This window comes from Brassica oleracea, chromosome C9 (genome assembly GCF_000695525.1).
Source record: "Brassica oleracea var. oleracea cultivar TO1000 chromosome C9, BOL, whole genome shotgun sequence".
NCBI lineage: Eukaryota > Viridiplantae > Streptophyta > Magnoliopsida > Brassicales > Brassicaceae > Brassica > Brassica oleracea.
In genome coordinates, this window is record NC_027756.1 from 48,484,416 (window position 1) to 48,496,631 (window position 12,216).

General features: G+C 30.9%; 1 protein-coding gene and 1 pseudogene across 1 annotated transcript; one reads left to right on the forward strand and one right to left on the reverse strand.

The window, feature by feature from the left end:
- Nucleotides 1–818: 818 nt before the first annotated feature.
- LOC106315235 lies at nt 819–2,789 on the forward strand (the record flags this gene model as incomplete). Its single annotated transcript, XM_013752982.1, has 4 exons — nt 819–1,163; nt 1,222–1,452; nt 1,826–1,873; nt 1,955–2,789. Coding segments are annotated over 4 exons (978 nt in total), but the record flags the coding sequence as incomplete, so codon positions are not given.
- LOC106313296 lies at nt 2,785–5,620 on the reverse strand (annotated as a pseudogene).
- Nucleotides 5,621–12,216: the final 6,596 nt, after the last annotated feature.

Below are 12,216 nucleotides of genomic sequence, written 5' to 3' on the forward strand. Positions count from 1 at the left end.
TTGAGGCGGTTGAGAATCATATGCCTGAGACCATCATCATTGATGAGAGAGGAGTCCAGCTTGTGACTCCCATTCCTTCAGAGACGATGTTCCTCATAAGCTAGTGACTCCCATTCCTTTGGAGAATCTTAAAGAGGAGCCTGCACCATTGCTCAACATAGATTTTGCAAGTGAAGTGTTGTCTGACGACGAAGATGAAGACTTTCTTCCCACTCCGTATTTGAAAGCCGGCAGTAACATATCAAAGAGCCAAAGAAGTTCACATGTTCATGTTTATACTCACAATGTAAATAGTCTGATTTTTTTTTTAAGAACCCTTGACTTAAGAAACTACCATTGGATGACTAAAATTAGGTGTTTCTTAACATAAACTCTTAATTTTAATACTAAAATATTGATTAAGAGTCCACTTAGGGGTTACCCCAATAAACATGCTCTAAGCGAATATTTATTTTTTTACCACTGAAGCACGGCCCTGGGTGTTTGTGGCTTCACTATTTCATAGACATTCCTAATTTTTGTGCTACACATCTCTTACACAATCTAATATGATGTTACTCTCCATGTGTTTAAATAAAAGACCAAAGACCACCTCGATTGGAGACTCTAATAAGAGATTCTAAAGAAAAAAACAAAAAATAAATAAATGAAAAATAAGTTAAAAAGAGAGAACCAGTGCCTAAATATAACATTTTTAGAACTGGTAAAGACCCTATACGTGTTTCTTTGTTATTGGCTAATGCCTTCTCTCTCCTCTTAGTCGATGTTTTTTTATTGGTTTGAGAAAGAGATCTTCGTCGATTTTGATCGAGAAATGATCTCTTCTCCTTCTCTCTCCCTCAACGTCTCGTCTCATCTCTCTCTATCGTCCACCGGAATCTACCTCTCTGTTGCCTTCGCTCTCCGCTTTCACCCGGACCCGACCCGATAGAATCCGAGTATCCACCGCCGAAGAAACCGCCGACGTGGCGGAGGAGGTAGAAGACGGTCCTGTCGAGCTTCCTCCGTCGGCCATATCTCCGTTCTCGTCAACTAACTCAATATTCGCCACTTCCGATGACCTCACTCCTCTCCAGCTAGCCACCAGCGTAATGCTCACCAGCGCCATCACCACCTTCCTCTTCCGATCGATTCGACGGCGAGCTAAACACTCCAAAGAGATGGTAAAGTTTTCATCTTTCCTCCGAATTGAAAGTTTTCGACTTGGTGTGAGAATTGCAGACGTTTAGATCGTCTGGAGTGAAGAAGTCGTTGAAAGATGAAGCGGTGGAGAAACTGAAAGCAATGGGGTCGGCTCCGATTGAAGAAGGTGGTGGTAAGTCGACGACACCATCGGCGGCTCAGGCGTTTCTTGGTGCAGTTTCGGCATGTGTCATTGCTGTCATTCTCTATAAGTTCACTACTACCATTGAAGCAGGACTCAATCGTCAGACTATTTCTGATAATTTCTCGGTATCGTTCCTTCTTTTTTCTCTTGGTTCATTCTCATTGCTTGTCCGTCTTTGCTTTGGTCGTTGGGGTTTAGCAAGTAAGGTTGACTTGTGATCCAAGTATTATCATTGTCTCTGTATTAGTAAATGCACATAACTGAGAAGAGGTTAAAAAAAACAGAAGTTGATAAAGTATCATCATGGTCTCTTTATCTGTAAACGCCCACTCTTGAGAGAGATAATAGTATGGAATAAAGGCTCCATAGGCCCATGATTTCTGAATTCAGTGTGCAGCTAGCTATATTCATTATGTGAAGGGCCCTCTGTTTATGATCATTGCTTGTGTACGTACATGGAAGGTGAATGCATTAAGAGTCTGAGTTTCTGAGTTTCAGAGGAAAGTTTCTGAGTTTTATCAAACTCTGTGTGATTCTTCTCGGAAGGTGAATGCATTAAGAGTCTTTCTTTCTTTGTTTTATTTACTCCGTAGGATTAGATTCTGAACCTTGAAAATGGTAATGCAGATAATCGATGCAGGAAAAACTATGGAGGAAGTAGAGAAGAAGATTCAACAAGTGGTGTTGGATAAAGTTAAAGAGTGTGTTCAAGGAAAGTCTCTTACTCTCCTCTGGTCATCTTTTATGATTTTTAACCAATCCACTCTTGTAGAATGTTTGTGTTATGGTGATTATACCAAGTGTGTGATTTTCAAAGAACTATTATATCAACTTAACAAGTATTTTGCAAAATCTAATCATTCAACTTCTTTAAAAAAAATAAAAAAAAAATTAAGAACCTCTAAGAGGTTCTCTCCATTGGACCATGAAAAAATTAATTACACTAACAAAAGTTCTAAACTTTTCAAATCATACAATTAACTATTAAATTATTTATTAGAGCCCCTAATGGGTTCTTACCATTGGAGTTGCTCTTACAGTTGAGGATTTTGCGGAGAAAACTGGTTCTAGTGAAGAACAATGATTTAGATTTTAGGTTCTGAATGTGTTCCTGTTTCTTTTATTATTTGCTTTTTGTTCTGACTTCATGCCTAGTTAATGATACAAACATTTATCTATGGACTCTGTTCTTATGCAGTTCTATATTTCTGGTTGGTAGTTTTATTTCTTTGTCTAATGTTTTGATCATTCTAAAGAGTTTGTTGATGTTTGATGTTTTGTTGGACAAGGAAACCTTAACGGGAGACGAGTTTCGGGAAACATTTATCTACACTGACAAACCGTTGAATGCCGATGATAGAGTTCGAATCAAAGATTTGATTAGTGTGTAATACAAAAATAATAATAATACTATGGTACTGATATTAAACTCAAACTAGACTTCACTTTTAAAATTTTTAAAACCGACCAAAAATGTCCTTTACCGCTTGGTAAGTTCCGGTTATCACAACCATGATACCAAGTAGTATAATACCGATGAGAACCAGCGTGTCGAACCCGAGTCGTCAGTATTTGCCAGAGATCTTTAGGTAACACAAACATGGCAATATAACTGACGCAGTTGCGCTCAAGAATGCTCCGACCAAACTCATGAGATCACCAAAAAACGGAAGAAGCAATGCTAGAATCACATTGCTAGCAACCAACACCGTACTAAGGATCAAACCGGTGGCTTTTTTGTTAGGCAGAAACCATGAAAACCGGCTCCTCAATGCGTCCATAATAGGTGTAACCACTACATATCGCCACTTTTAAAATAAGTTTATCAGTCGGAAGATTCAGTGGTATCTGTGATTCTACATTTGATCCATACATTAAGTAGCTCAATATCGCCACCGAGGCATATATGAATGTGCATATTGTGAAACATATAACCATAACCTACAAATAAAACAAAAAGACAAACAAATTTAGTATATAACCATCATATTATATAATGGTATGTTTTGATATAATGTACGTTTGAGAATTGGCGTTTGTTTTTCATGGAAGTATATAGAGTAGGGAAAACCGGATGAGCGCAATAACAAAACGCGTATAAGCTCACGGAGGTAGTGACTCCATTTATACGAAAGATCTTTGAGTCATTGTTCTTGAACCCTACTCCTTCAAATGCTCCAACCCAAAATATAGAAGCAAGAATCAACAAATAAGCAAAGACACCACTCGCGGAAACATAAGAAAGAATCCTCATGTCGTCTAGCCAAACCGAGGGAAGAATAATAAGAGCTACAAGGACGATGAACATTTGCTTGCCTCCAAATTCTAAACCCGTGAAGTTGGACCCAACGTTTGAGAAGAGTTTATTAAGATTGTCACCTTCTAAGATGAAGAAACTAGTAGCGACAAGGTAAAGCTCGAGGTTCATGAAGATGGAGACAACGACACGTCTTGTGTTTCCAAAGGCTTTGTAGCCAATGTCCGGGTAAGATCTAATAAGTGGATCCATGTCCATACATCTCTTAATGAGAATGGCACAATGGAGAGTTGTAATGGCTATGGTGAAGAATATGATCAGACTTAGCCATCCACCGGATGCTAATGCATAAGGGACTGATAATACACTAATACCTAAAGAAGAACAAATAACAAAGGTCGAGTGAATGACTGATTGTCTAAAGCACACAAGCAACTGTAATTTTGTTTGTGTTCATATGTGAACATATTACAAGTATTTTACAAATTATAAATACACACGCAAAGAAACTGTGTTCAAGATCGTTATCAAGATATGATTTGATTTAAGAAGCTTGTATAGGATTGAACGTACATACGCGCCAATCTAGATACAAGTCTACAAGATAAAGTCAAAATCTTGAGTCAAAAGCTTGAACTAGAAAATATAACATGTTTAGATGCATATCTATGTTATTTATACATCAACACATGTGGACAACTGGATAAGCTAAGTGTTGGATCCTTGGTCGTGAGTATAGAACTTGAATAAGAATAGAAACTGTTTACAAATTCTATACTTCGCAATTTCCAAAATTTGTTCAACAGTACTTCTTTTTTTTTCCGACAAAGTAACTTTATTAAGTACATTAGTATCTAATGTAATCATTACAAATCACATTGGAAAGCCAATGTGGAATTAATGTAGAAGATGTAAATAAGACATCAGCGTTACATTTTGTAGCTAAAATATGAGCCACCCCATTTGCTTCTCGATGAACATGCGTAAACTGAACCTTTTCAAGTCTGCTACCCCAACTTCTGATATCATTACAAATCGTAGCAATACTAAAATCACCATGTTCTGCATAGATTGATCTCATTAAGACCAGACATAATCACCTTCAAAAATCACATTCTTGTAACCCAAGGCAAACACACATTGAATGGCTGCTAATAAGGCCTGACCCTCCGCCTCAAGTGGTGAAAGAGAAGTGCCTAAACTAGCCATTTCCCAGTATTTTACCACGCCATTAACGTCCCGAATGATCCACCCTGCAGAGACTTGTAAGCTTTGAGCATTATAGGCAGCATCGAAATTGCATTTATAATAAGGTAACGTTGGACGACGGCACATAGATTGACGCTGTGGACTTCTCATAAGAGTAGTATCTTGCACCGTTTTTTGTAACCAGTCACGAACTTCTGCGGTAACATAACCAGCATCGCGTTGAGGGTTGATAACTTGATTTTTGAAAATGAGGTTATTCCTCGATTTCCAAATCTTCCAAAGTATCCAAAAAGGTGTCAACTTCTGTTCCAGTGTCAGGGTTGATGAAGACTGAAGATCAAACAGACGTCTCATGTTGTTTTCCAAGTCGTCAGTAAACGTTGCAGAGTAGCCTAAGGTAACCTGATTCGACCTCCATGTTTGAATCGAAAGTGGACACATGAAGAAAAGATGGTTCACCGTTTCAGGGGAACTAGAACAACGAGGGCAGAGGCTATCCAAAGACATACCCCTTGTATTTAATCTTGTATTTGTTCCCAAAGCTAAAGTAATGAGGCGCCAGAGGAACAAAAACAAAAACACGAAAGAAAAAGCAAAAACAAACCTGATAAAGCGTTAATGGCATGGAAACAAGTCTTGGAGAAAGAGGTATTGCCCTGTGAATTATTATCGAACTGATAATCATGAAGCGTCGTTTTTTTTTTTGACCACTCATGAAGCGTCGTTTCTTCATCATTAATTGTCTTTACGATAAATGGCTCCGACATGAAATCTTCCTTCTCGTTCATAATTTGTTTTATCTTTGACTCTTCTCCTTCGATGTCAGCGATACAGAGAAATGAGATCGAGTGAAGAGATATAAAAGTTGCAAGTAATGAAAAAGCAAAACGCAAAATGCAATATACTTATATTTATGTATTAGATCCGATGATTACGCATGATAATTTTATTAATGTTTACTTTTGGTCAACAGCATTTTTAGCACTAAACAGTAATCTAGTTTAAATATGTTACTAGATTTTGACCCGCGCGGGATTTTTTTTATTGATAAACTTATTGTTTGTTAGTTCACTAATATGTTTAAAGCTACGCGTTCGGTTTCGATTCAGTTATTTTTAAGGTTTTAGTTCGGTTTCGATTCGATTTTTGATTTTTTTATTTAAGAAATATAGGAACTGTTTAGTTATTTATAAGTTTGAGTTTGGTTTCAGTTTAGTTGTTTTGGTTTTTAGTTTGTTTTAGATACCAAATTTAAAAACCTGTTAAAATCTTGAGTTCAATTCGGTTCTGTTTTGGTTCTCGCTTTAAGCATAATCTTAAATAATTCAGGTAAAAGTCATATTTTTATTTTTGGATGAAATGTCAGATAATTCAGATAAATTTAAATATTTCTTATAAGAATATTTGAGTGATTCAGTTTTTTCAGTATTAATAATTCACATTTTTATTCACATTTTTGAGTGATTCACATTTTTCAGTATTAAGAATATCTATACTATTAAACAGATAAAAACATTTGTGATTGTTATAGCGATTTTGCACATTGCGTGGATGTGAAGTATTAACAAACCTATATTGTTTGAACCATTTTATTAAGGGGAATTAGTTGAACCATTTTGTAAATATATTAAGGTAGACAAAATTTCACTGACCATATATTTTATACACTCAGGATTTAGAGTTTAGGATTATCTTTCTACATATATACACATTTAGGGACACTGCTCTAAGGTTGACAAATTATAAATGTAAATCATTTTAATATAAACTCCATGGACTATAAACAAATATAAAAATCAATATTGTTAAACTTGTGTATTCAATAGGTCTGATATGTGTTTGATATGTGTATTTTTAGCTTTACCAGTCAAAACTATGTGAAATCGTGAACCATAAATTGTTAAAACTGTAAGTAAATATTTTCTGATTGCATAGTCTATATGTCATGTGTTTAAATAATGATAGTTCACTCGTGAATCTCACAATGTTTTGTTTACATGAAATAAATGAGTATTATTTATTATTAATTAATATATAGCTAATTATCTTTTAGGCTATATTGTAGATATGATCGGCAAATATATAAGTATCACGGATGGCTTTTTGATTCATGTCACAAAAATTTAAAATATTTTATTAAGGCAAATCTTAAAAAATTTAGGAAATCTAGTTATATCACCTATTAAATTGATTAAATCATTGTTAAAGAAATATATGGTAATATATTGTTAGTATAAATTTAAGATAAGACCAAAATATTAATAGTTTACTGAAAGGGTCTAACAAACTTGTATAAGTAGATTTTTTCAGAGTAATTATCTTTTAATAGAATAGATTTCGGGATACAGGAGATGTGTACGTGAAGGGTTCTATTTTATTTTTCCCACTACATTGACCACTTTTTCTATATGGAAGTTCCAAGTGATCCTTTTGCTTTCCTGTTAACTTTCTTATGTTGACAAACAAATAAATTATCCACTCATACAAAATATCACGTTTTTTATAACAGTGGAATATTAAAACATTTTGAAAATGAAAGGTGAAGTATTAAATTTGTTTGGTTAATATATATACGCAAAAATCAGGATAAAACTGACGAAAGCAAGGTTATCGCTCACGATTAGATTACTTATATGACCCTAAATCGAGTAAAACGACGTGTCGGCTCAAGAGAGCAATGTTATATTATTATATACCAACTGGAGGGTTAAAATATCTATAATCTTCTTTAAATATAATTTATCCTTGTTGCTCAGCACGATAGGTCAAAAATTTTGTAAACTCCTTTAATCTGTCGCTACGACGGTTGAACCGGTTCATGCTTTTATTATGTCTTATACTTCATATGTTCTCGAAACTAATATTTTCTAGAGTTTTCACGTTTATTAAGAACTAGATTAAGATCCGCGCTTTGCGCGGAATAAACATTATATATATAAATTATTTTATGTATTATATGTTCTTACATATTATGAAATAATAAATATATATTGAATAATTAAAAGTCAGTAACTATTACATATATAACTAAATTGGTGCGAACGTATAAATCAATTTTATTAATCCAAACATTTTTTTAAAAAAAATTGATAGGATAAGTAATTAAGTTTAAATGATACTAATACATAGTGTATTTTTAATATTAATGTCTATTTTTTTTAAATGATGCTTTTTACTCATATGTTTTTTTATCATGTGTATTTTTAATTGCAAAAACTTTAAATTACTGATAATAAAATTTTCATTGTGGGATTAATAATTTTAGTAATTGATAATTTAAAAAAATTTATCAATTTTAGTTCAAAACTTTTATCAAAAAAAAATTATTCAAAGTAAATTTTGAAACTAAAATATTTATTTATTCAATATGGTTTATAGTTTAATTTAGAATGATATATATACATATATATTTTAAATCTTAATGATTAATTAAATTAGACTTTTACTTATATGATTTTGTAATCATTTGTATTTTTTCATAACAAAAATTTTAAACCATGGATCGCAAAATTTGAATGTGAAACTTTTAACAGTTTTGGTAATTTATAGTCATTTTTTAAAATTCAAAATATAAAATATACAGAAAAATATAAATTTTTATAATATGGTTATTGTGTTTTTTTAAAATTATTTTAATAGTTTTAAATTAAACAAATTTGATAGAAGATACATTTTTTTATGAGATCTTTATTATTCAAAATCATTAATTGTCATATATATTTTACCCACATTAGGCAATTCTGTAATCTTTATTTAAGGAAATAATAAATGACATTAATAATGAATTTATGGTTAGTTTAATAGAAAGCTTATTATATAATTAGATGGACCAACATATTTCTCTAATAATTCTAAGAATCATCCTAGTGATGACATGTAGCTACAAAAAAAGTTGTAATATTTCACAAATAATATATTGGGGATGTAATACTTTTTTAAAGTTTAATTTACTTTTACTTTTCTATACACTTTTCAATAACTATCCACCAATAAAAATCAATTCAAATATTCATAATTAATGTTTCTCAAAAAAGTATACAAAAGTACCTTAAAAATATAGAAAATCTATCTTTGTGGAACAAAAATAAAATCTAGAAAATTTTACTTTCGGGAACGGAGGTAGTAATAAACAATGAAAAATGTTTTTGAGTTATACGCAATTTAGAGTGGAAATAAATATTATTTTGAAGGTTATATAATTTGGAGTAAAAATATGTATTTTGAGGATTATATTTATTGTTGTTGTTTAAATATCTTACAATACTCCAATGTGGACACAAGATAAACATCATATACTAATCTGTTTATCAAACAATAAACCATTACATATGAAAAATCAAATTGAGGGACACAAAATAAGATTGTGACGAACAACCTTTTTAATTGTTATCATGTTCATTTTTTTTGTAAGTATATATATACATAATACCAACCTTAATTTGGACCTTCTTCTCTTACAATTTTTTTTTGTAATTTTCTTTTACGTTTCTTCATTTTAAAGCCGTACAGTGTATTCTTAAAATATCTACAAATAAAATATAGAAACACTGTATATATTTGAATCCTACGTGATCAGGATTGATCTAGACACATGAATCTTTCTCCTTTCTCTTCCTTTTAGTTATTCCCACAACTTTTTTTCTTCTTCTTGTGGCGATTCTCAAAAATTTAAGGTGTTTAGTAATTTTAGATTTTGTCAATTTTGATATATTTTGTTTACGTTTACCTTTGTCACTATGTAGTATTTAGTTTTTGCCATAATGTAGAAAACCAGAAAAGGAAAAAGGTTATAGTTAAGTTATAAGAAAAAAGGTTCAAAATTTACTTGAGTTGGGCATTTATAGTTTTACTAACCTGGAGTTTAATCTTCATCCGCCAACATTTGATGTATGCTCCGCCTATCAAACTTTGATGTATCCATGTTTGTGTTCTTTTTCTCTGTTCATTGAAAGAAATGCCTTTCGAAGAATATTGGTGTGGCACACCACTTGGTAATAAACTATTTTGGTGTTCATGTAGAACTGTACATTTTGCAGTGTAATTGTAGTTACGATCATAAATTTTTTTTTGATGAATCTGTTTTTTTCTTTTTTAAGTTTTGATCTGTCTGGTTATTAGAAGAAGAAATTTCAGAAAGAATAAATGGAGTTATAGCAAACAATTTAGGAATTTACGTTAAATCTCATTTCAAAAAAAAAAAGTTAACTGTTTTAAAGATAGAGAGATCATGGATATAGCGTGAGAATTTTTAGGGATTTTCATTTTTTAATATAAGGTAAATAAATAAAATTCAACCGAACTGTTTTGATTTTTTTCAGCATTTACGTTTTTTATTATTTAAATTTTAAAAACGTTTCCACGTGTCATTATCTGATTCGCTAGGCGACTTGCACTTTCGTATATAAGGGATTTGTTTCATAATAAGTGTTATTTTAACTTTTTTTGTTACACAAAAATATCATTTTAATATCTCACTACAAATTATAGTTACTTTCAGCTAAAAATTAATTGCAAAATGCATTAATTTTATAAATAATTTTATTTATCTAAAATATTATTGATCAAAAAAATGTAAATAATAATAATTTAAATACATTTCAATCATTTTCTTAATCTGTGTGAAAAATATTAAAATGACACTTATTAAGAAACAAAATGAATATCTTATTAGGTTAAATTTAGAAACCGTCTATGTCTTATGAAATCTTTTTTTTTTTAATATCTTCAGCTATATTTAGTAGAGTAACCTCTACAGAACGAAAAAACACTAATTTTATTTTACGAGTCATTTCATTATAATATTAAATTTTGTTTGGTCTTAATTGTTTTTTTCTTGGTCAAACGTTTGGTATACGCCATGTTCGTTTATTAGACGCGGCGACAGTAAAGATGAGCGTCTAAAAAATAACAAACGATGAAGAAAAATAACGAAACTGTCATGTTATATAACAGTCCCTGGCAACTGACGTTAAAGCTATTTCATCTATTTTAATAGCCGCCGTAAAAAACAACAACTTCATTACTGCTGCGGCAACAATTGTTTTGTGTATAAATTGAGTCGCAACATCTTCAAACGAGCTGTTTTCAACGAGGTCTTGATTGGTAGAGCATTAGCAATAGCAGTAGCAGTATGCTATAGAAGGAGTATGCTGCAGGAGCTGTATGCTTTTGTTAAATTGTTTAATAGGACGATTGGTAGAGCAGTATGAGTATACTATTTAAAATTATTATAAAAATTAGTATATAATATATAATATATTTATTTTTAATGAATATATTTCTAATATATATATAAATATATTAACATTATAAAATTAACAAGATATAAAATTAATTTATTTTATTTAATAATTTAAAAATTATGTTTATATCGAAAAAATATTATTTGAAAATAAATTTTATAATTAAAGTATCTATTTTTAAAAATAACATTTCACATTTGAAGTAAATTAAATTATATAAATTAAATTATATTTTAAATGTGAAATACTATTTAAAAATATTTTTATTTTCAATTAATTTTAAAAATCAAAAATTTTATTTCTGGATATAAAAATAATTTTATGATATTATTAAATAAAATAAATGAAGTAATTATATATTTTCCTTAATTTATAAATTATAAATGCAAATGCTTTTTTAAAAGCTTCATTTGAGAGCATTGGCCAGAGAGCATTTGAGAGCATTATCATTTAGTAAATGCTTCTCTAAATGCTTTTCTAACAATTGTTGATTGGATAATGTAGAGCATAGTACTAATACTAATGCTCTACCAACCAAGGCCTGAGCGTGGCCTTTGATATTTTTTATCGAAAGTTATTGCCGCGCGTTTAATAAAGCTATATACTATTTTTAATGAGTTGTTGACGTGGCCTTTGATATTTTTTATCGAAAGTTATTGCCGCTGCGTTTAATAAAGCTATATACTATTTTTAGCAAATTTTAAATAGATCACAAACTTAAATAGCTTCGACATGCTTGTAAATAAAAAAACAATCAAAAATAATATTGGTGTATTTTAGGGTTAAAAATAATAATAAATTTTTGAAAGTAATTATAATTAATTATATTTCAAATATTAAATGAAGAGTATAATATCTTTTCATAGAAGGTTGCCAAAAAAATATCTTTTCATAGAAGTAACTACCGAAACTATCCCTGCCTACTTACCGAGTGGTAACTGCCGATCAATAAAGATCGTGGGGGTATATCGGTAGTTTAACAGGGTAAAAATTAGAGAAAAAGACAAAAATAGCACTAAATCAAGTTTATGTTCCCAAACTAGCACTAAAGGTCAAAAGTCACAAAAATAGCACTTAATGTTTTATCAAAAGTCACAAACTTAGGGTTTAGAGTTAAAGGGTAGGGTTTAGGATTTAGGGTTTAGGGTTTAGAGTTTAGAGTTTAGGGTTTAGGGTTTAGA